We start from the raw sequence: 23726 nt of genomic DNA on the forward strand, positions 1-23726 counted from the left end.
CAAAACCAGTTGAGCGCTGCATGCACACTCTTGCTGCCTGCTAATGATTTTCTGCTAAAACTAGGCAGTGTGCGCAGCGCGCATGATAATTACAATCGTAAACTACTTTATGCATGACTTCTCTATTGTACTACATAATTGATTCATCGTATACCCCCCCACAACTTTACTTTGATACACGGCAGTAGGTATTACAAAGTGGGTATAGGGTTTATACCTGCATATACCCTCCACTACACCACTGGCCCTTTGTGTTATACAAAAAGTGCACTCTCCTTCACGAGTACGACGCTATTACGGATGCTGTCACACGCTGAAGCCCGAAAGGTTCGCCACTGCGCAAACATGTCTACAATATATATATAAAGGCTGTTAAGATACTGTATTCATGTTTCAAGAAAGGAGTGTGTATATTTGGCCGGTTTCCAGTAGTACAACACTGCTTTCCTGTGTTTATTTTGTCTGAAACTATTTCGAGCAGCTAGTTGAAGGACAAACCACACAGACAACCGATAAGAGTACATTCAAATGTAACTTCATTCTACATTCTAGCTTGTAAGGAACTTTTACACGATTTGGCAGGCATTCGTTTCAGGCTGTATTATAGGCTACCAATTAATTGTGTATTACAGCCTGATTAATCAGACTACCACCGGATCTGAGCTGTAACAGACTGGCAAATGATTTGGGCGAAAATTAAATAATCCCAAACTCATCCTCTACGACTAGTAAAAGGGTCCGTCCAACATCAGATGGCCTTCACTTTGATACCAACTTCTCTGTTCAGGACGAGTTTCCTGCTTGAGCATGTCAATATTGTTTAGTCAAATAAAGAAAACGACGTGCCTGGGTTTGTTTGACAAAAACACAGTATATAAATATACTTCCATACCTTTAACTGCGACTTGGACACTTTCCCGCTTTTGTCCACGTCCAACGCTGTGAAAGCATGCCATATTGACTTTAAAAGTTCGTCCCGTAGTGCCATTGCGCTTGATCCTTGGTTGACTGCAGCAGTTAGTATATGGGAAAGTTGATCATACTGGGACACAACGAGACAGTCAGTCACCTGACAAGCTCCACAGCAATGTCATGAAAATGCTTGCTTGTAGCACCGCTCAGCGCCGAGGGAGAGCGCAAACGTTTATTCTTCTTCCGTGAGTTTTCACCGCGGCTGGCATCCAATATGTAACATTACCGACCCAAATTGAACTATAGTATACGTCCATTACACTTTGTGATACAACATGGGAAAGGGGAAACAGGAAACATTTTAATATATAACCAATTAACCCGACACTCATTAAATCGCAACACCTTACTTCACTACTTTAATAACAGACGCAATTATGTTATCCATATAGATTTAATTGTCAGCATAGCCAGTATATGTCAGTATAGCCAGTATATGTCAGTATAGCCAGTATATGTCAGTATAGCCAGTATATGTCAGTATAGCCAGTATATGTCAGTATAGCCAGTATATGTCAGTATAGCCAGTATATGTCAGTATAGCCAGTATATGTCAGTATAGCCAGTATATGTCAGCATAGCCAGTATATGTCAGTATATGTCAGTATAGCCAGTATATGTCAGTATAGCCAGTATATGTCATGTCAGCATAGCCAGTATATGTCAGTATATAGCCAGTATATGTCAGTATAGCCAGTATATGTCAGTATAGCCAGTATATGTCAGTATAGCCAGTATATGTCAGTATAGCCAGTATAGCCAGTATATGTCAGTATAGCCAGTATATGTCAGTATAGCCAGCAGTATAGCCAGTATATGTCAGTATAGCCAGTATATGTCAGTATAGCCAGTATATGTCAGTATAGCCAGTATATGTCAGTATAGCCAGTATATGTCAGTATAGCCAGTATATGTCAGTATAGCCAGTATATGTCAGTATAGCCAGTATATCAGTATAGCCAGTATATGTATAGCCAGTATATGTCAGTATAGCCAGTATATGTCAGTATAGCCAGTATATGTCAGTATAGCCAGTATATGTCAGTATAGCCAGTATATGTCAGTATAGCCAGTATATGTCAGTATAGCCAGTATATGTCAGTATAGCCAGTATATGTCAGTATAGCCAGTATATGTATAGCCAGTATAGCCAGTATATGTCAGTATAGCCAGTATATGTCAGTATAGCCAGTATATGTCAGTATAGCCAGTATATGTCAGTATAGCCAGTATATGTCAGTATAGCCAGTATATGTCAGTATAGCCAGTATATGTCAGTATAGCCAGTATATGTCAGTATAGCCAGTATATGTAGCCAGTATATGTCAGTATAGCCAGTATATGTCAGCATAGCCAGTATATGTCAGTATCATGTCAGTATAGCCAGTATATGTCAGTATAGCCAGTATATGTCAGTATAGCCAGTATATGTCAGTATAGCCAGTATATGTCAGCATAGCCAGTATATGTCAGTATAGCCAGTATATGTCAGTATAGCCAGTATAGTCCAGTATATGTCAGTATAGCCAGTCATAGCCAGTATATGTCAGTATAGCCAGTATATGTCAGTATAGCCAGTATATGTCAGTATAGCCAGTATATGTCAGTATAGCCAGTATATGTCAGTATAGCCAGTATATGTCAGTATAGCCAGTATATGTCAGTATAGCCAGTATATGTCAGCATAGCCAGTATATGTCAGTATAGCCAGTATATGTCAGTATAGCCAGTATATGTCAGTATAGCCAGTATATGTCAGTATAGCCAGTATATGTCAGTATAGCCAGTATATGTCAGTATAGCCAGTATATGTCAGTATAGCCAGTATATGTATAGCCAGTATATGTCAGTATAGCCAGTATATGTCAGTATAGCCAGTATATGTCAGTATAGCCAGTATATCAGTATCAGTAGTATATAGCCAGTATATGTCAGTATAGCCAGTATATGTCAGTATAGCCAGTATATGTCAGTATAGCCAGTATATGTCAGTATAGCCAGTATATGTCAGTATAGCCAGTATATGTCAGTATAGCCAGTATATGTCAGTATAGCCAGTATATGTCAGTATAGCCAGTATATGTCAGTATAGCCAGTATATGTCAGTCAGTATAGCCAGTATATGTCAGCATAGCCAGTATATGTCAGTATAGCCAGTATATGTCAGTATAGCCAGTATATGTCAGTATAGCCAGTATATGTCAGTATAGCCAGTATATGTCAGTATAGCCAGTATATGTCAGTATAGCCAGTATATGTCAGTATAGCCAGTCATAGCCAGTATATGTCAGCATAGCCAGTATATGTCAGTATAGCCAGTATATGTCAGCATAGCCAGTATATGTCAGTATAGCCAGTATATGTCAGTATAGCCAGTATATGTCAGTATAGCCAGTATATGTCAGTATAGCCAGTATATGTCAGCATAGCCAGTATATGTCAGTATAGCCAGTATATGTCAGTATAGCCAGTATATGTCAGTATAGCCAGTATATGTCAGCATAGCCAGTATATGTCAGTATAGCCAAATCCTCCAATACTGTCACCATGCTGTCTTTATAGCTTGGTTAAAACCAGGGCTCAAATTGAGTGAGGGTATGCCATACCCTTTCTTAAAGAAAATGGTTAGCATTATTTTTTTTAGATAAATAATTAAAAGTCTCCAGATAATATGAAGCGTTTTATAACAATTAATCCTTAACTCCGTGATGCCTAATAATAGAAACAAACTTTAAAATACCCGCAAAAGACCTGGGCTGGATAGGGTTAAACAGGTATACCACTTTTTTTCACATGAAGAAATACGCTCCCGCTTGTTAGTGAAGACAAATAAAAATTAAGACAATTGTTGAAATTAATTACTTTCAGGACCATTTTGATTACGCCGCAGCGGTTCCAAAGCTGGTGTCTGCCAGTTGGCCTTTTCAGTCGAGTTTCTCTTGCACATTAATTTTATTGAATCTTCATTTAACTAGGCAAGTCAGTTACGAACACATTCTTATTTTCAATGACGGCCTGGGAACAGTGGGTTAACTGCCTGTTCAGGGGCAGAACGACAGATTTTTACCTTGTCAGCTCGGGGAATCGATCAACCTTTCGGTTACTAGTCCAACGCTCTAACCACTAGGCTACCTACCGCCCAATTAAAACGATAATGCATTTAAAAAAGTGTCTGTCTCTTTGACATAATATATTTGGTCTATGGGCTACATAAAACACACATAAGGCGTTACTCTTATTACCGTAGGCTACATCATTTATATTAAATGAATTGGATGGAGCGTTGATGGCGCGCCGCAGCGTCGGGTCTCTCCAAAAGACCATTGGAGAGGCACGCTGGCCATGGACAAGCTACATATTTTGTGCACTGCTTATCATAGGGCCGCATGAAGCGCTCATCTATAGCCCTAATGCCACTGGGTGTTGTTGGAGATGCGTCTTGGACAGTTTAGCTCGGGAAATGCCGCCCTCGTCAAACTGCCACTCTAGCAGGCTGCCCAATCCTGCCTAATGGGCAGGCCGGCCGTGGGGCCTAATCATATAATTATATTTAGAATCCCTATTAATTCAATGGTATCTCTTTGGGCCTAATCATAAATATTTGTCCTTTAACACTCCATGTTTTCCTCCGATTGTCTAACAATCACTTCAGAGGGCTCCTTTACTAGGCTACCCGCACACGTTCATCCACTCACAACATACTGCACTGCAAGCCTCCAAACAAAGTGGTGAAAGAAAAGAGACATCTGTTACACAAAACACCAAAAAGTGTCAAGACATTTGGCGATGGTCATTAGGCCAGAATTAATGCCTCCACTGCTGCCTGCTCGCGTCTGTTTCAGCAGCTCATCTCAGCCTTGGCAAAATGCCAGTGTTCTTTCTATGCTTTCTACAGAACAAACTTCACGGCAACCAAAATGAATAATTCATGTATTTGTGTTATATTAAATATAGGGGAGGGAGTAAAATGTAGGCAAGGAATAAACATTTCAGAACTACTAGTCGAATAAGACATGGGAGATGACGAATTATGGCAGCGATTTATTTATAGTCTAATACACTTGAAACAAATAGCCAAACCATAAACTGCCTCCCCCGGAGTCAAACCAACAAAAAAGAAAATGAAACACAGCCTAACGTGATCAGAAATCTCAACTAGCAAGCAAGTCGCAGCTATGAAGAATTGAGCACGTGCGCGTTAACGCTACGGGGGGCACACAACACCGGTACCGCATACCCCCACTACTTATTTTGCCAGGACTCTGTACCAGACCATACCATTCCTTACTTTCACCCCTGACTAAAGTTATAAAACATGTATTTTTAATCTTCTAATTGCGTTGGTAACCAGTTTATAATAGCAATAAGGCACCTCAGTCGTTTGTGGTATAGGGCCAATATACCACAGCTATGGGCAGTTCGTATACAAGGCAATGCCTGGATACAGCCCACAGCTGTGGAATATTGGCCCTATACCACACCCCCTTGGGCCTTATTGCTTAATTATAAACCAGGTGGTTCGATCCATGACTGTATAACATGGTTATGCCAAACATTTACTTTTGCAGTTCTAAATAAGTTGGCTATTATACAAGGGCTGGGTCAAATCCTGGATGCTGATTGGTTAAAACTGCATTCAAGCCCGTGTCTATTCAACAAGCCCTGTTATGTCGTGCTTAAGAACAGCCCTTACCCATGGTATATTGGCCATATACCACACCTCCACAGACCTTATCGCTTAAATATACAATAGGCAAGACCATAGCTTACCATTTCCTGTCCATGGTTTCATAGTACTTAAGGGGCATACACAGGTTTATGTTATATAAAGTGAGATGAATGAAGAATGCATTTGATAAGAATTTATTAAAATAAAATACAGGCTATAAGTAATACCCTTTAGCAATGTTAAACAGGCTCCTTGCAGTGACAGTAAAATAAAAAGGCAATGCATCGTCACAAAACAGGTGAACCTACAGAACAATGATTGTTTTAATGCAACACAGGGTTGGCGGCTATAAATGTACCACTTGTAATATTGGCAATAAAAGTAAAACATTTTTTAAAACAGGTTTGATACACACACACTTTTCTTACATGTATTGCATGATCCATTTAGACTCAGAAGAGAAAAAAGTGAACATTTCTTCAAAAGTATATAATTATGGTACACAGAATATGATCACCTTAATAACAATGATTTAAAACTACCCCAATTGGAAAACAGAAATCCATCAACCCCCTTGAACACAGACAAACATGAATAGCAGCAGGTTGTGTGTGGCAAGTTCCCCTGTTGCCTTCAAAGTGCTCTTATTTAAAAGCGTGGTCAGATCCAGACCCTCGGATGGCTGACATCAGGCAGTAAGGTGCACACATCTGTGGTCTGCTACATTCACACACTGAGAAGGGCTTCTCTGTGCCCCTCTCCAACAGAGAGCAAGACTAGGCTTTCAAGGAAGTGCAGGGACTACAGTGGAGAGCCTTGCCAATCTACTTAGACTTGGGGCTGACAAAGAATAGGTACAGTAAGGAACGAGAAGTCCACCACCAGGATTATTGGTAATTTGATTGAAAGGGCCAAGTCTTCCTACAGAACTGACTGTTTGACAAGTCAGTACTGATTGAGTACGACAAAGTCTCAGAGTTGGACAAGAAAGGCCCACCCACAGCATTGAGACAGGGTAAAGTCCCCTGTGACCATTGGAAATGAGGCCCATTTGGCTGTACAGTGGTCACCAACCGGGCGAACGACTGGTCGATCTCCAAGGCATTCCTAGCAGAGCGCCAAACATTTCTGTAAAAAAAACGATAAAGCCCTGCGTTCCTATTTTACTTTATTTGTTTTGCGCTGTTGGCAGTAGGTGCACTTGATTCAGCAGCCAGAGCCGGGAAGGCGACGTGTTCCCATGTCTGAAAGGTAGAACTCCGCCTACCCGGCAGGCCCAGAGAGCAAATCAACAGCACCTATAGGCCTACCGCTGGCCAATCAGATAGCTCAGATCACTGTCTGCTGTTTCATCGAACCAAACTGTAAAAATAAACCTTGAACGCACACCAAAGTTGATAGTGTGAGATTTCGGAAGTTTTAAAACCATGACTAGAGAGAACGAATACATCAAAGAGCTGTTGTTTTTATGTTTAAGTTGTTATTCAGCACAGTCAACACTTTGTATTTTATGGCTTATAAAAATGTGGAACATTCTCCCTACTTCCATTCATGCTGCAATGAACGAGTGCAGCAAAGTCTTCTGATAAGCTTGCCAAATTTACGGCTTGTCTATTACCAGCATGACGATATACCACATTTAAAAATGTATATAATTTCTAAATGGTCTGAGAACATTGGCAGGGCAATTCAAGCATAACCAATTTGCAGTGATAATGTATTGGGCCTATAGACTACTGCACAAACCTCATTGTTACAGAACTGTTTTCAATTGGTTAATGTTGCATAGGCTTAATAAGTTAAAAAATAAATTAAATTAAAAAGAATAATAAATCTGCACGGAAAATCGCAGCTTGCATTTTGACCCAGAAAAGGTTGGTGACCACTGCTTTAAGTAGAATCCTTGCCACTTTCTTCGAACAGAATACGTAGTCAGAAACTCAAGATATTTGTTTTCAGTCCATGATCCAGCACCATTATTGCTCCCCACTCAGGGGGATCTGTGTTTGAGTCAGTCTCAGTAAATGTTCAGGCTCATTGAGCGGTTCATCTTCTTGCCGACGAGTCTGGAGGTTTTGGGGTTGGACTGGACAGTGGAGTGGGTCAGAACTTTCTCCTCAGCTGCAGTTTTGTCAATCTGGGCCTTCTTCAGCTCCCTGGGGAAAGCAATGTAGAACAGTTAGACAAACCCTGAATTAGGGATGCACATTTTTGTAAATTCTGCTGCAGACTAACCAACCCTTATTAACCGGTAAAAACATTTTCCAAACAGTAAAATTAGGTGACAAACAGAAAATACTATGCATGCATACAAGGAACTGACATGTTTCATGAGAGAGTTTAATGGAAACATGCAACAATAGCAAGCCCATCGTCTTACATTCAAAAGGCTATATAGCCTATTATTGACCATGCAACTCCTGTAATGAAGCAGCTAATAAAACGTCATTTTATTAGCGGGAAAACCCTGTTTTAAACAATTCCCCTAATGTGAGTTGTGTTAGAAACTTAGGAGGGGGAATCCAATAGCAACCACTAGGATGGGTTGCTAATATGACTAGGATTGTGCCTTTGGCTTCTGGACAACAAAAAATAGTTGATATGAAAACCAATAGAACAGGAGAGAAATGCTGGTTAATGGCATGAGGAAGTCTTTATAAAATAATTCCCTCCACGTTGCTATGGTTGGATTTTGCCTAGGCTACTACGAAGCAAGGTAAGACGCGCCTCATTATATGAAGTAAACTAAACCGTACTGCCTCGAGCTCTTACTGGTGGTGGGTGACACGCTGATAGCCTGCCTACCACTGACTATAGCCTATACACTCGAATGGAAAGTGCACTTTAATTATGAGTCGCGATTAAGAAATATAAATATTAGCGATTTTTAAATATCGTGGCAATCAAAAAAAAACTGTTTAAAACACGATTGCATTTAGAATTATGTTGTATACTGACTGGGCTTACAAAAAGCACGCCTTCACTCCAGTATAATCTTTTTTTGAGGGGCTGTTCTCACGCGGTCTGACAGGTTGTAGGCTATTCCGCACCTCAAACTTGCCTCTGTATGCCGATGTAAAAGCAAGAGCTAACCACTGCCTTTAGCGTGTTGACAGAAACAGCAACCTTCCAGGAACAACATTCTGCTACAGTCCATCGTTGTTTCAGTGCCATTCTGTACTTACTTCTGAAGCTGGGCGTTCTTGGACTTCTCTGCGTCGAGTTCCACACGGAGCAGGTCGGCACTCATTCTAGCTGCCGTCAACAGCACCGGGTGCTTGATGAGGTCAAAGGTGGACGGCCGCCTGGCGGGGTCAGGGTGGATCATCAGCTGCAGGGTGAAGGAGAAAAAAAAAGAAGATGAGTACTAGCTAGCAATAATGAATAGGCTAACACAATCCAAGGGATGTTGGAGTGCACAGTTTAAATAAATAAAATTGTTATCCCATGCACCGAATATGACTTGAGACTTGAACGTGAATGCTTACTTCAAATGAACTATATCCCTTTCAATATCACACAGCTTCATCAGTTTGTCGTACACAAGGACAGTGAGCACCACTGAAGTGTATAGGTAGAGAACGAATGATGTGGATTTTTGGGGGGCTGATACCAATAGCGATTTCCGGGGGTCAAGGAGGCCGATATTTTAGATCATTACATTTGAAGATTTTAATGACAACATTTCCCATGTATACAAGAAACATGGCTTTCCTCTGCGACTTTACTATTACACTTAGCTATCAGTAAGTCATTATTCATGTTATTTATTACCTCTAAATATTAGTCTAGTATACAAATTAAGACATTTCAGATTGGACGGTAATTAAATAAAATAGACGATTCCGATTGACGCACTAAACCATTCAAATCCAATGCTTATTTCCCCCCTCCACCTTTCCGAGCAATTCGCATAACGTCACCAACGCTGCTGCGGTCATTCTCTGTGGCAATATGTTGTTCAAAGTGGCTAAGGAGGACGCATTAAAATGAGAGAAATCATATACTACTGGAAAAATACGCTACTGAAAATATTAGGGTATAAGGCTATGCATCCAGTAGGATGAATCATGAAAGGAGCTGGTCTACGTTTCATTCAGTTGCACCCCAATTAACAAGAGAGGAAACACAAAACTGACACCCGTTGTCATTTCTCGCACATACGCTGAGCCTGCAACAATACCTTTGTTTCTATCGGATTAAAGAGATCAGACGCTAGGCTTGTTTTAGGAAACTTTCTGAATGGACAGAGAATTAGTGAACTCATACACACACACACCCACCCACCCACCAGAAAGGACACATCAATCAAAGCCGCCTGCAGCGCATCCCACTCAGACACAAGCAAATCACATTTCTCCTTTCCCAAAATTGTATTAACCTTGCCTTAACTTCAAATTAGGGATGGGTGGTATACTGTATTTTACTATAACTTGCATGGCCCAGTTTGAGATTTTACTTTACCTTCTTTAACAGGATTTCATTGTTTGGTTTGTTAAATGTGAAAGTCAACTCCGGCAGGTATAACGTCCGTTGTTATAGTTTAATTGTTTGCTACGAGTCATCTCCTTCTCCTGCATGCCATTAACCACAACAAGCCCTGCCGTCACTCAAGGAGAGAGCATTGACCATGGAGTCACAAACACTCCTCATGCCTTTTGCACACCCTGTATATAGACTTTCTTTTCTCTACTGTGTCATCGGCTTGTTTATTGTTTACTCCATGTGTAACTCTGTTGTTGTTTCTGTCGCACTGCTTTGCTTTATCTTGGCTCAGATTGGCCAATAAAAAAAGATTAAGATGGACCAAAAAACAGACACTGGACAGAGGAACTCTTTTACTTGATCACCAGTATTTTCTAGTCAAATTTACTCCACAGACTTCCCCTTTACCTCCTGAGAAACCAGTAAACATTCCCCCGTTTCAAGTTAATTTGCCACGTCCTCTGCATCCATTTTGCTGCCACGTGTTCAGAGTTTGTTACAACCGATCATTGATGTGATTATGATATGCTATAGGTAAGGCCCAATTGGTCATGTGCATGCGATGCATACATGTTTCATGTAAAGACAGCAAGGTTGAGGGAATAGGGAATATTTTTCCTAAACAAAATTAGGGGATATTGCTAACATAACATTTCAGTCAGAAAAAGGCTGAAATTATGTTGCAGCTTCAGCAACACGGATGGCACAATAAACGCAGTTCAAGTTCTGTGGTTGTCTCTCTTCTCCCTGCTGCAGCGACCATGAGTGCTTGTCACACAGTCACTTGGTGTAAAATATATATATATTTTTTTTACAGTGCATTAAGGCTGAGCCCAGCACAATCAGATCAATTGCTGTCAGATGCCCTTATCATTTGTGTGTCTCGGTGCTTGATTTGATTAACATATAGGATGTGTACAGTTGAAGTCGGAAGTTTACATACACCTTAGCCAAATACATTTAAACTCAGTTTCACAATTCCTGACATTTAATCGCAGTAAAAATCCCCTGTCTTAGGTCAGTTAGGATCACCACTTTATTTTAAGAATGTGAAATGTCAGAATAATAGGAGAGAATGATCTATTCCAGCTTTTATTTATTTCATCACATTCCCAGTGGGTCAGAAGTTTACATACACTCAGTTAGGAATTGGTTGCATTGCCTTTAAAATTGGGTCAAACATTTTTCCACAAGCTTCCCACAATAAGTTAGGTGAATTTTGCACCATTCCTCCTGACAGAGGTGGTGTGAGTCCGGTTTGTAGGCCTCCTTGCTCGCACACAGTTTTTAAGCCCACAAATTTTCTATAGGATTGAGGCCAGGGCTTTGTGATGGCCACTCCAATACCTTGACTTTGTTGTCCTTAAGCCATTTTGCCACAACTTTGGAAGTATGCTTGGGGTCATTGTCCATTTGGAAGACTCATTTGCGACGAAGCTTCAACTTCCTGACTGAGATGTTGCTTCAATATATCCACAAGTTTCAATTCCTCATGATGCCATCTATTTTGTGAAGTGCATCTGTGCCTCCTGCAGCAAAGCACCCCTACAACATGATGCTGCCACCCACGTGCTTCACAGTTGGGATGGTGTTCTTCGGCTTGCAAGCCTCCCCTTTTTCCTCCAAACATAACGATGGTCATTATGCCCAAACAGTTCTATTTTTGTTTCATCAGACCAGAGGACATTTCTCCAAAAAGTACCATCTTTGTCCGTATGTGCAGTTGCAAACCGTAGTCTGGCTTTTTTAATGGCGGTTTTGGAGCAGTGGCTTCTTCCTTACTGAGCGACATTTCATGTTATGTCGATATAGGACTCCTTTTACTGTGGATATAGATACTTTTGTACCCGTTTCCTCCAGCATCTTTACTGTGGATATAGATACTTTTGTACCTGTTTCCTCCAGCATATTTACAAGGTCCTTTGCTGTTGTTCTGGGATTGATGTGCACTTTTTGCACCAAAGTACATTCATCTCTAGGAGACAGAAAGCATCTCCTCTCTGAGCGGTATGACGGCTGCATGGTCCCATGGTGTTTATACTTGCATACTATTGCTTGTACAGATGACCAGGGTCCCTTCAGGCGTTTGGAAATTGCTCCCAAGGATGAACCAGACTTGTGAAGGTCTACAATTTTATTTCTGAGGTCTTGGCTGATTTCTTTTGATTTTTCCATGATGTCAAGCAAAGAGGCACTGAGTTTGAAGGTAGGCCTTGAAATACATCCACAGGTACATCTCCAATTGACTCAAATGATGTCAATTAGCCTATCAGAAGCTTCTAAAGCCATGACATTTTCTGGAATTTTCCAAGCTGTTTAAAGGCACAGTCAACTTAGTGTATGTAAACTTCTGACCCACTGGAATTGTGTTACAGTAAATAAGTGAAATAATCTGTCAAACAATTGTTGGAAAAAGTTAGTGTCATGCACAAAGTAGATGTCCTAACCGACTTGCCAAAACTATAGTTTGTTAACAAGAAATGTGTGGAGTGGCTGAAAAATGAGTTAATGACTCCAACCTAAGTGTATGTTTTATACGAATTAAAAATATTTAAAAAATTCAACCGATCGATTGAACAGACGACTCTTGGTCGACCAAGATTTTTTTTGTCGGGGACAGCCCTAATGGAAATGATAATAAAAGTGCAGGAAATTCATGTAAATGCATAAAATTACTGCACCGATATGACATTTCTGGCTGATACTGATATCCAATATTTTTCTTGCAAAAAAAAACCCTGATGCCGATATTTTTTTTAGCAGCCTTAAGCATTCTAGTAAAGTTAAATAATTGAAACACACACTGACCCAAAATTATTTTGTTGGCATTTACGCATGTCCCCATTACCAGTAAAACATCATCAAAACCTATTTCTTTCATTATACTTGCTGTGCTGTTTCGCTGTTCAGTCGTTTCATTCTCAAGCATGATTTCATCATACATGTCAAGCTGTGAAGTTTCAGCTCTGTCTGTCTGTGGCCTCTTCCTCTGTGCACTGTCACTAGGGCTGGGCGATATGGCCAAAATATATATCACGGTACTTACATTTGTGTGTTTTTAATTGAATAAAAAAGTATGGTATTTTTAGTTTTTGAATAATTACAGGTCTACGTTTGCTTTATGAGTAGTGAGTGATCCTAGGGTGGCAACACATACATTAAGTAATTTCAATGACTCTTTCTCCACTCTGATTGTTTTATACTGTTCAATTCAACCAAAACAAATTTCAGCACTTATCATTTCTGCATTTCCTGCACTGAATTGCAGTGGTGGAAAAAGTACCCAGTTGTCCTACTTGAGTAAAAGATACGTTAATAGAAAATGACTCCGGTAAAAGTCACCCAGTAAAATACTACTTGAGTAAAAGATACGTTAATAGAAAATGACTCCGGTAAAAGTCACCCAGTAAAATACTACTTGAGTAAAAGATACGTTAATAGAAAATGACTCCGGTAAAAGTCAAGTATCAAATCATTTCCAATTCCTTATATTAAGCAAACCAGATGGCACCATTGTCTTGTTTTTATTTTATTTACGGATAGCCAGGGGCACACCAACACTCAGACATAATATACAAACAAAGCATTTGCGTTTAGTGAGTCCTCCAGATCAGAGGCAATAGATGACCAGGGATCTTCGCTTGACAAGTGCGTGAATTGGACCATTTTCATATAACGAGTCCTTTTAGATGTCAGGGAAAATGGAGTAAAAAGTACAATATTTTCTTTTGGAATGTAGTGAAGTAAAAGTTGTCAAAAATAAAAAATAGTAAAGATACCAAAAAACACAACAAGTAAAAATACCTTTCAAGTACTACACAATAACGGCTTTGTCAGTCGAAGCTAATAGCAGTGACGCCCACTACACACCACTGGTCATTTGAGAATTTCCACACTGCCACGTAGGGCTGCACGATATGGGGAAATAACCTAGGACTTCCTTTTAACCAAATGTTGCAATTGGACTTGCAAATTAAAGCAACTGTTGGAATCATGGAAATAAAATTACTATTCTAATTCATGGTTAGAATATAATAGTGGGCACTTTGAACACAGTGTTGTTTGAGATGACAACTAGTGAAAATGGTGTCATTATAGAACACTAGTAGATTTATATTAAGAAGCAAAGTGAAAACAGCATTGTCGTCATCAACATTGTTGCATGTGCTGCATTGACCAATCAGACTGAACGCAAGTGCCTCATGGTTGAGGAACATTAAAATGCGCTCCTTGAGTGACAGGGGGCGTGGCTAGGTCTGTGTGGAAAGTGGCACGGCGAGAAAGAGCGGAGAGAGAGATGACTCAAGTAGTGAAGTAAACTATAAAAATGTATATTACACACGGCGTATCACATTTAACAAACCAAACATTCAAATACCAGTATAGAAGGTAAAGTAAAAACCCAAACCGGTCCCTTCATCTATACTGGTATATCATAATATACGGTATCCCGCCCAGCCCCAAATGTCAGTGTGTCGCCATTTCCATCTTGCCCAGCTGTGTAACATTTCACGTAAACTCGGTTTCTTGTCTACATTGAAGTAGCGGTCTTTGTACCTAGAGTTGAGCATGGTGGCGACACGAAGGCTCAGAATGCAACCGAATCGCTTGTTCACAGCCTCTAGTACTGTACTTTTGCAAGTTAACTGCTGACAGACCGTGGGGTTTTGTTGAGCAGGCATTTCAATTCCATGACAGAGGGTATCACGTCTGCTGTAGACGCAGTTGATGAGCTTATTTCTCGATTCAGTTGTTCGAATAGAGCTAGGTGTGTGTTCATGGTTTCAATGAGAGTCCACTGGTTTGTACTGATTGTTGCAGGTAACTCAGTCGGCTGCGTACAAGCCAATTACTCGTTTTTGTTCCAGAAGGCTCTCCATCATGTAACAAGTACTATTCCAACTGGTGGAAATGTCTTGCCTTTTCACTCGAAGCCGCTCCTGTATTGCTAGCAGGCTATGCTAGCGGTGAGTGTTACAAAAAGAAGAAGTGACCCACTATCTTCCTACCGGTTGCCACTGTGTCAGATGGGTCAAAACACCTTAGTTCACAGCCAAACGCAGCCAGTTGCAGTGTGTGTGCTATGCACGGCAAACTGGCATCTCCGCATTCTTTTCCAAAGCCTTTGTCATGTTAAGTGCATTATCACGGAGCACAGCGTGGACTTTGTTCTTGAGGATTTTCCAAGTTTCAAACATGTTCTCAAATGCCATTGAAATGGCAGCAGCGGTATGACAACCAGCACATTCTTGAGAGTGCAATAACGGGCTTTGTCAGTCGAAGCTAATAACAATGGTAAAGCTCTCGATAAACTGGGTAAATCAAGATGGCATAGGCCTACTCACAATACAGGTGAACGCATATTCAACAAGTGTGTGAGCATGCTGAGGTATTGAGCTTGTTTTGGCGTATTTCAGTGGAGTCTGTAGTGCTACAGATGACAAACGATCCGTTGTCCTTCCATTTTGGGACTTGCATTAGCCTACTGATCAACAACGTTTGTATAGAAGCAGCCTAATCTCTTCTTTCATAAAAAGGTGAACTCTCTAAAACTGGAGCAGACCGGTCACTCAAGGCACTCCTCTCACATGCAACAGTTCCTCAAGAAAGAGAAAGCAATTTAAACCAGTGAACGGTTTTGGAAACAATCATCTTGCTTTGAATATTAAAACAAATAAACTTTTAGGAGAGTGAACTGCCGTTAGCTTCAGCTGTAAGCTAGCAGGCAAAGTTATGCTAGCTGAATGCAACCTATTTTGCTAGCTAGCAAGACAGTTAAGACCTGTAGCCTGTATATGGACATTTTACCAAACAGTAAATTAATGATCACGTGTTATTATTCAAGTGTGCTTAAGCCAGGAGCTCCCAAACACAAGCCAACCTATATGCAGCATGAGTGGGTAGCTAACAAGATGCAGTCCAGCCGGCGGTACATCGCCGACATCGGCTGCGCAGGGCCGATTAGACTAGAAAAGGCTAATATAGTTCTTACCTTGAGTAAACTCAGGAATTGCTGAGAGAGAACTTGTGGGATGGGTGGAAGTTTTCCCTGACGGATCTGATGCCACTTGTCCCCATTGCTGGGCATAGGCTCCGCCCCAGAGGCACTGATCACAGTCAGCGCTAGGGAAAAGACATCTGCCTTTGTCAAGTTACTGTAGTCCTGGGAGAAAAGATTGACGTGATTAGGAAAGCTGTAGAGAACCATTTTAATGATCAAATACTACACTTTAGCCAGGGAGAATCTGTTAAGTTTCTCCTGTAGAGAACACTCACCTCTTGAAGGACTTCGTTTGCCAGGAACCTGCTGTCACCTTCCTCAACTTGAGGATTGTTTAACCTAGTCACATGGCCAAGGTCACCTATTTTGTACACGACACTGGTGGCCAGTCCATCTTTTTCGTCCTCCTCGTCACACGCGTCTACTACACTACCAACCGTCTTGCGTGAGATAAAAATATTGCCTGAAAGAGACAATACACAAATTAGTTTTCTAACCAGGTTTCCATCCAACCTTTGTATGTGGGTAAAGTACATGGACACTTTTTTAAATGACAAAGGCCTGATGAAAACAGAACATTTCCCGGTAAACTTCCAAATGTCGACAAAATAAAATACGCTAGAGAAGGTGGGACCTTGTCGGTAAAATTAATTATGCGAAGTAAACTTGGAGTCACACAATCACGTGTGGTTCTGCTACTTTGACTCGTTGGGAAAGGCATGCAGTTTATTAGGCTACAGATGAAATAAAGGATGATGATCGTCACAGGGTGGTGAAAGTGCAAGGTGATGATCTTCATGGTCCTTTCCAATAAATATTAAGGGTCTTATTCCGGTGACAATCAGACGCTTGGCTGCCGTTTGACAAACAAAAATAATCTTGCTCTTTTGTCCCGTCATAATAATAATCTCATGTAGTAAACTATACGTGCGCTCTAGCCAACAGCGTCCAGATAGCACTGTTGGCTAGAGGCGCACGTACCAATACCAGAGTGGTCTCACTCGCTATATAACGCAAAGAAGAAAAACAGTAGAATCAGTAGAATTGAAAATGTGATAAACCCATTTAACTTGTTTTTTTTTGTGTGTGTACATGGTAATTTAACACCCAAAAAGTATTTATGTGCACTACATCATCACGCACAGCCTTTTATCTGCAACAAGTTAATTTGATAGAAACACATGTCTGGTAGGAAAACGAATATATTGTTTTTATGCAGATTTTCTGTTGCCAATTGGACAGAAACTAGCCAATGACTAAAGAGAGCAGTGTGCTGGTTTCTCTTATTTGCTGTTAAAAAGTTAAACAATTTGTTTTACTTCCAATTCACCTCCTGATACAAAAGGTTCATGCTTTCCCCTCAGTGGTACTTACTAGGCTTGATGTCCATGTGGACCAGCGAGGACGAGTGGATGTACTTGAGGCCGCGCGTCACCTGCAGCAGAAGGCCCTTCAGCTCCAGCTCCGACAGGAAGCTGAGCTGCCGGTAGTTCTTGGCCGTGATGTCCGAGAGGGTGCCGGCGTTGCAGTACTCGTTCTGGATGAGCATGCGGTCATCCTCTGCCCAGGCCGAGTAGTAGCGCACCACGTGAGGGTGCTGGCCCAGGACGGCGTGGGCGTACACCTCCCGGAGGGCGTTCTGCCTATGGTGGGACGAGGGAAGTACAGATGTGGGAAGATTGAGCATTTCTTCAAGTTTGATGTTTACCATGCCTGTTAAGACTGTGGATATGACATCTCGCTACTGCCAGCTTTATGTCTCGAGACGGACTTCAGCAAGTGTCCATGTGCAATAGATCAACTCCAACTTACTCATCCACAGAGCCGACCAGGGGCTTCTTTGAACACTTGATAGCGTACACGCAGCCATCCAGTCTTTTCACACACTTGAAGACTGCACCATACTCCCCACAGCCGATCTTCTCCAGCTCGTGGAACTCTGAGGCATACCTGGAATTCATGTCGCTCTCCATCATGGTTATTCTCTGAGGATAGAGTGTGAATAGAAAATCATATTAATCCAAATAATATATAGTTACACCATGTTATCGTTATCTCACAACAGACTACTTAACTGCATACGCGTAAAGACACATCAGGTTGAGAGCTTTGCTGATGGGACAACATAACCACAATGCTGTAAAGAATTCAGGACAAGAAAATAACTACCTTTGGTGGGAAAAGGACCTCTTCCTCTGTTTCAGCATCACTCACCTCCATGTCCTCACCACAGGAGCTGAATAAGACGAGACAAAGAGCTTGTTAGCGCACATTCTACACACCAAGAGCAGAGTTCATTAGTGACCATGATGGGGTCTTGGTTTCCTGCCAGACTTTTGCCGTACTCATGATTGTCAACGGATTTTACGAACCAGGCTAGAAATAACAATGGGCTACAATCTGTGCGTCCCGACATAAACACATTCAGGTATCACGTAATAAGATAAAAACATAAGTGTTAAATTATTGTCTGTTGAAAATTGGACTAAGTTATATTGCTAGAAAATCCAATACTTAGTTGGGAAAAAATAAAGTCAGTCCTACATTCTAACAATGCTTACTGAGTGACATACTCGTTACAGTGTGCCCTCTTTCTGCTGTTCCTGAGTTGAGTTGTAGACTGGATGAGGAGGGATTCGGGGGTGAAGGGGTTGATGTTGACCAAAGGGGTCTGGCTTCTCCTGCTGTCCGGACCAGGTGTTCCTGTGGATTCTACATTCCCGAAGAGGGCTACTCTCCTACTTGAGGACGCTGAGCTGGCAGTTCTGGCTTTGTTCAGCAAACTCTGCAAATGACATAATTAACATATTCAAGACATGTCGAGACACTTAGACAAGCCTTTTGATAAAGTTAAAATACCCTTAATGAATTGAAATAACATTATCACATATAAATAACTAATTGAGTAAAGTTGAAGGGAAATTGAAGTCAAAATCAAAATATGCCTTTCAATGTAAATACTGATGTCTGATTTGGAATCTGACTGACGAGATATACAGTGGGGCAAAAAAGTATTTAGTCAGCCACCAATTGTGCAAGGTCTCCCACTTAAAAAGATGAGAGAGGCCTGTAATTTTCATCATAGGTACACTTCAACTATGACAGACAAAATGAGAAAAAAAAAATCCAGAAAAATCACATTGTAGCCTACTTTCTGAAGTGATTTGTTCGACAAAAATCAGATGAAAACATCACAACACCCATGATACGCAAAACAGCCTGTGCAGCGAAAAGCAACGGTAAATGGGATAAGATGTTTACATGCAACAGGATCCCAGCTAAGATCAGCATCTCAGGCATATTATTCGGGTTTTGCATAAATGGGACAAGCTTCTTCGGGTTATTGTAAACTGGATATGATGTTCATACACGTCAACTCAAAACAGAATATAACGGGATATGTGTGTGTATGTAAACGTGGTCAATGAGGCGGACTGACTGTTGTGTATGTAATTGTACACCACTACAAAAGTGGGTTCTTTCGAAAGCTAGTTGTTTTATTTTTCTTACTTTCTATAAAGAGAGTGGCAATTGGTGCAAAAATCATGCATTTCATGAAATGTATATTAGAAAATGCATAAACTGGCAAACATTGCTACTCCAACGTTAATGCAATATAAAATTACATTATTCCTTAATACAAGGGTGGCACATGGTGCACAAATCACATCAGAAAAATATTATTGAAAATATCAGAAAATGCATAAAATGGCTACTACTAGTTACTCCATAAATGTTAGCTACATTGCACCAAGTTGTCAAAACAATATTAGCCAATAATAGTGGGTATGCTTCTTACAGGTTGCAGGTTTTCTGCATGAAAAGTTATCTAACCTTTGGTGTGTGTGGAGTATGAAAAAGGAGTAGTTTTTTGAAGGTTTTGTGTGGCGGTGTGTCGGGGCAGTCTGGAATAGGTGAGCTCGAGCAGTCCCCGTCTTCCTGAATGCATGACCGCTCCGGTGAACTCCCGTACACCCGAGAGTTTTTCCGTGGTGACGCCGGGGAGCCTTTCATGGAAATAACGCTACTGGGGGACTGAAGGTGAGACGGATGACACCGTTCCACATCATCCGCAGTCCGATTCAAAGGGCTATCGTCCTCCAGTCGCATTGGAGGGTCCATTTCTGTAAAACCCGATACGTCTCCTGTACTGTTGCCGTCATCAATCCGGGCGTCTTCTCCGTCGTTCGGTGCAAACGGTAACTGTTGACCTATTGGTCGGGCGTTGGGAGGTACAGTTATCGTCGTCATGGAAATGTAACGCTGCATTGTGTCATTTAAACCCTGGCTATCACTTCTTTAAAAAGTGGGTTGTTTGTATTTAGCTAACAAAAACAATTCAACTCATCTGTTATCTGATCCGCGTAAATTACTATGCAACTATAACGTTAGCTAGCTAAATTATCTACCCACCAGTATATATCACAATACGATTATTAGCGTGTGATAAAGAGTCCCTGTGCACCAGAAAAGCCAAGAACCCGACGTCGGCTAGCCGCGCAGCAAAATTGACATTAGCTAGCAAGCTACAATAAATTAGCTACTGCAGCAAACGAGAAGTATGGCAAAAAGTAAACACACTTGCTCATAGACATTACATTCCGAACACTTTGTCATTAACTTGACTTGATGTATCGCACATTTTACATAACTAGCAAGCCTATGTTCATCTGATAAATTTGCCCCGCATACGTGTATATACATTTCTACGTTCGTCAATATAGATCTAGCTAGACGCCCATGCCGTGGCCACTCCTACTAGCTAACGTTACAAGCACAGATAACACAATGAGACAGATATTTCACTGGATGTATAAATGTGAAGCATCCGTTTTTCGGTTCCACTCACTACCAAATATGGTAGTGAGAGGAAGCCCACTCGGAGAAGTGGAAACAAGATGGGTTTTGGCCGACATTCTCCAAATAGTTTTCTGTTACTAAAACTCCAATGTGTTATGAACAAGGGTGGAATACGTTTTGTAGACCTTAGCCTTTACAAAAGTGTTTAAAATTGCGCTGTTTAGGGGGTAATTGCACATGCGCACTTCCAAGAGTAGGCGTTCCCTAACGGAAATATGCAGTTATATACTTGCACGCGCCAATAGGGTATCGCTAGCGCGTGCTTGTCTCTTCCCACCTCTTTGCTTGTTCTACCCACGATGACTCATTTGTTCCCATTGGAAACGAAAAGCTGTGGTCTCTTGGTTTAGTTATAAAAATCTTTGTTAACCAATTATTTTAGCTACGGCAGAAAATAGCTGCGCGGCAAAGCAACTCCTTGTCCAGGAACAGTAACCCCCAAAAAAGAATCGGCTATTTTAAAACATTACAAACTAGAAAAAATGTATTTTCTAGCTAGCTATGTTTACAAAAATTGTTTTAATGTTCCTCCTATCACGCGCATCGTGCAGTACTTCCCCGCGACCGTTGAGATGACCTACTCATCAGCCAATGGGTGCGACCCATGAGTTTTCAAAAGATGAGCGTTCCGGTGTGTGTAACCAAAGATGAGGTAATATTTTGACAAGATGGTAGGCAGGCAGGACCATCTCTAGCCAATGAGCAACATGGTTTGAGAGCATGTCGGTTTATTCTGTAGGTAAATCCGAGCTCTCCCTTTAGTATGATATGTTACATTTTCTATGTATTCATTTTTGCATGTCCATCATCCGTTTTGTATAATATGTTACAAATTTGCAAACGTACAATACGTTACAATCGTATGATATGTTACAAATGTAAAAATCTACCAGCCACTCAGCCAAAATATTTTTTTTGTGCTAAAATTACACCAACAAAACACAGAAAACAGATGAGCATGCTTTATAATGTTTCCAAAACAAATGTGTTACTAGTAAGAAGTCATGTGTTATAATTGTTTAATTTCATGTTTTGTGACCTGAGTCTTAACCAAAATATTACAGATTACCCCAAAAATGTTTTCATGTTACTGGAGTAATGTGACTCAAGTCATGTTTGTGCCTGTGAGATTGAGTCTGACTAGTAGAAGTGTTGTCTTTTCTTCTGTCGTGGAAATTCTTACACAGGGACACTCAAAGTCACTTTTAAATGAATCATTGTTTATTTGTCAGGGTGCTGGAGAGGTTATACAAAAGGGTCAGGCAATAGACAGGTCAAGGTAGGCAGGGGTCAGTTAACCAGAGGTGGGGCAACGGTACCTGACGGCAGGCAGGCTCAGGGTAGACAGAGGTCAAAAATCCAGAGGTGGGGTACAGGTCAGCAGGCAGAGTGATCAGGCAGGTGGGAGTCAGGACAGGCAAGGGTCAAAACCAGGAGGGTGAGAAAAAGAGAGCCTTGGCAACGCAGGAGCTGAGACACAAAAACACTAGTTGACTTGACAAACAAGATGAACTGGCAACAGAGAGCACAGGTATAAATACACAGGGGATAATGGAGAAGATGGGTGACACCTGGAGGGTGGAAACAATCACAAGGACTGGTGAAACAGATCAGGGCGTGACAACTGTTGTGTCATCGGCAAAGAGACGTCTATTACAAAACACCAAAAAGTGTAATGACCATCTAAGATGGTCAAGCCAAGCCTTTGATACGGGTTAAGCCTAAAAGATAGAGAGGGATGTATTTTGCTGAATTTTTTGCATATATTTTATATAATTCTAAATATCAGATTTCCCTCTAGCTCATCATTATCTGCAGCCTGCTCTGATCATAGTGTAATGAAACAGGCAGGGAGAGTGAGCTCTTTTGTGGTGGCCGGTGAACCCTCAACCTTGTGGCCCGTAACCTGCTTAGTATCGACTGTGCCCCAAAAGCATGCTGAAGTGGCAAAGTCAACATCCCGGTTTATAAACACAGGGTCGCTACAGTTATTATATGTGGTCGTAAACATTTGTAATATTTGTAACTTTATGACACCAGTTGGACCAGCCCCTCCCCCACAGTACATTTAGCTCTGTCCCTTAGAAACACCTTTGGCGTCGGTTACAGCTGTGATTCCTTTTGGGTAAGTCTATAAGAGCTTTGCATACCTAGATTGTGGAATATTTGCCCATTTTTATAAAAATACATCTTCGAGCTCTGTCTCGATGTTGGGGATCATGGTCAGACAGCAATTTTCAAGTCTTGCCATTGATTTTTAAGCAGATTTAAGTCAAAACTGTAACTTGGCCACTCAGGAACATTCACTGTCTTCTTGGTAAGCATCTCCAGTGTAGATTTGGCCTTGTGTTCATTGTCATCTAGGTCATTATTGCGGCGTCACTACAATATTCTTGATCCATCCTCAGTTTTCTACCATTACAGACATTGATCTCTGTAGCTGTTTTTAAAATCACTGTCCTGCAGCTCAGTTCAGAAGGGCGACTGTATCTTTAGTGCGACTGGGTGGTTTAATATATAATCCGCAGCATAATAATTAACTTGACCATGTTTAAAAAGATAAGAAATGTCTGATTTGTTGTTGTTACCCATCTACCAATCACTGCCCTTCTTCATGAGGCTTTCAAATAGCTCCCTGGTATTTGTAGTCTGTGCTTGAAATTCAATACTTGAATGAGGGAGCTTACATATGATAATATTGAAATGGAAGGAGTATCAGACCACTGCAAATCTACCAAG

General features: G+C 41.0%; 2 protein-coding genes across 4 annotated transcripts in view; both read right to left on the reverse strand.

The window, feature by feature from the left end:
• swap70b (switching B cell complex subunit SWAP70b) overlaps positions 1–1068 on the reverse strand; it is a 29384-nt gene extending 28316 nt beyond the window's left edge. Inside the window, exon 1 of the mRNA XM_042301273.1 lies at positions 893–1068. Within this exon, the coding sequence (XP_042157207.1) occupies positions 893–988 (96 nt within the window). The 5' untranslated portion in view covers positions 989–1068. The remainder of the gene's footprint in view (positions 1–892) is intronic.
• Positions 1069–5819: 4751 nt separating this feature from the next.
• LOC112218244 (wee1-like protein kinase 1-B) lies at positions 5820–20908 on the reverse strand. Of its 3 annotated transcripts, XM_024378880.2 has the most exons (10): positions 20541–20908; positions 19962–20338; positions 18689–18912; positions 18297–18363; positions 17940–18112; positions 17502–17770; positions 16403–16590; positions 16119–16289; positions 8827–8972; positions 5820–7797 (listed from the first exon to the last, which is right to left on the reverse strand). In XM_024378880.2, exons 2-10 carry the CDS (start codon positions 20247–20249, stop codon positions 7659–7661), a joined length of 1665 nt encoding a protein of 554 aa, XP_024234648.1. In that variant the 5' UTR covers positions 20250–20338; positions 20541–20908; the 3' UTR covers positions 5820–7658. The 3 variants fall into 3 exon arrangements, with proteins under 3 accessions (XP_024234648.1, XP_024234647.2, XP_024234646.2); XM_024378879.2 differs by having other exon boundaries at positions 18701–18912; positions 19962–20908; XM_024378878.2 differs by having other exon boundaries at positions 19962–20908.
• Between the last annotated feature and the right edge of the window lie 2818 nt (positions 20909–23726).

Source organism: Oncorhynchus tshawytscha, linkage group LG19 (assembly GCF_018296145.1).
Source record: "Oncorhynchus tshawytscha isolate Ot180627B linkage group LG19, Otsh_v2.0, whole genome shotgun sequence".
Lineage (NCBI taxonomy): Eukaryota > Metazoa > Chordata > Actinopteri > Salmoniformes > Salmonidae > Oncorhynchus > Oncorhynchus tshawytscha.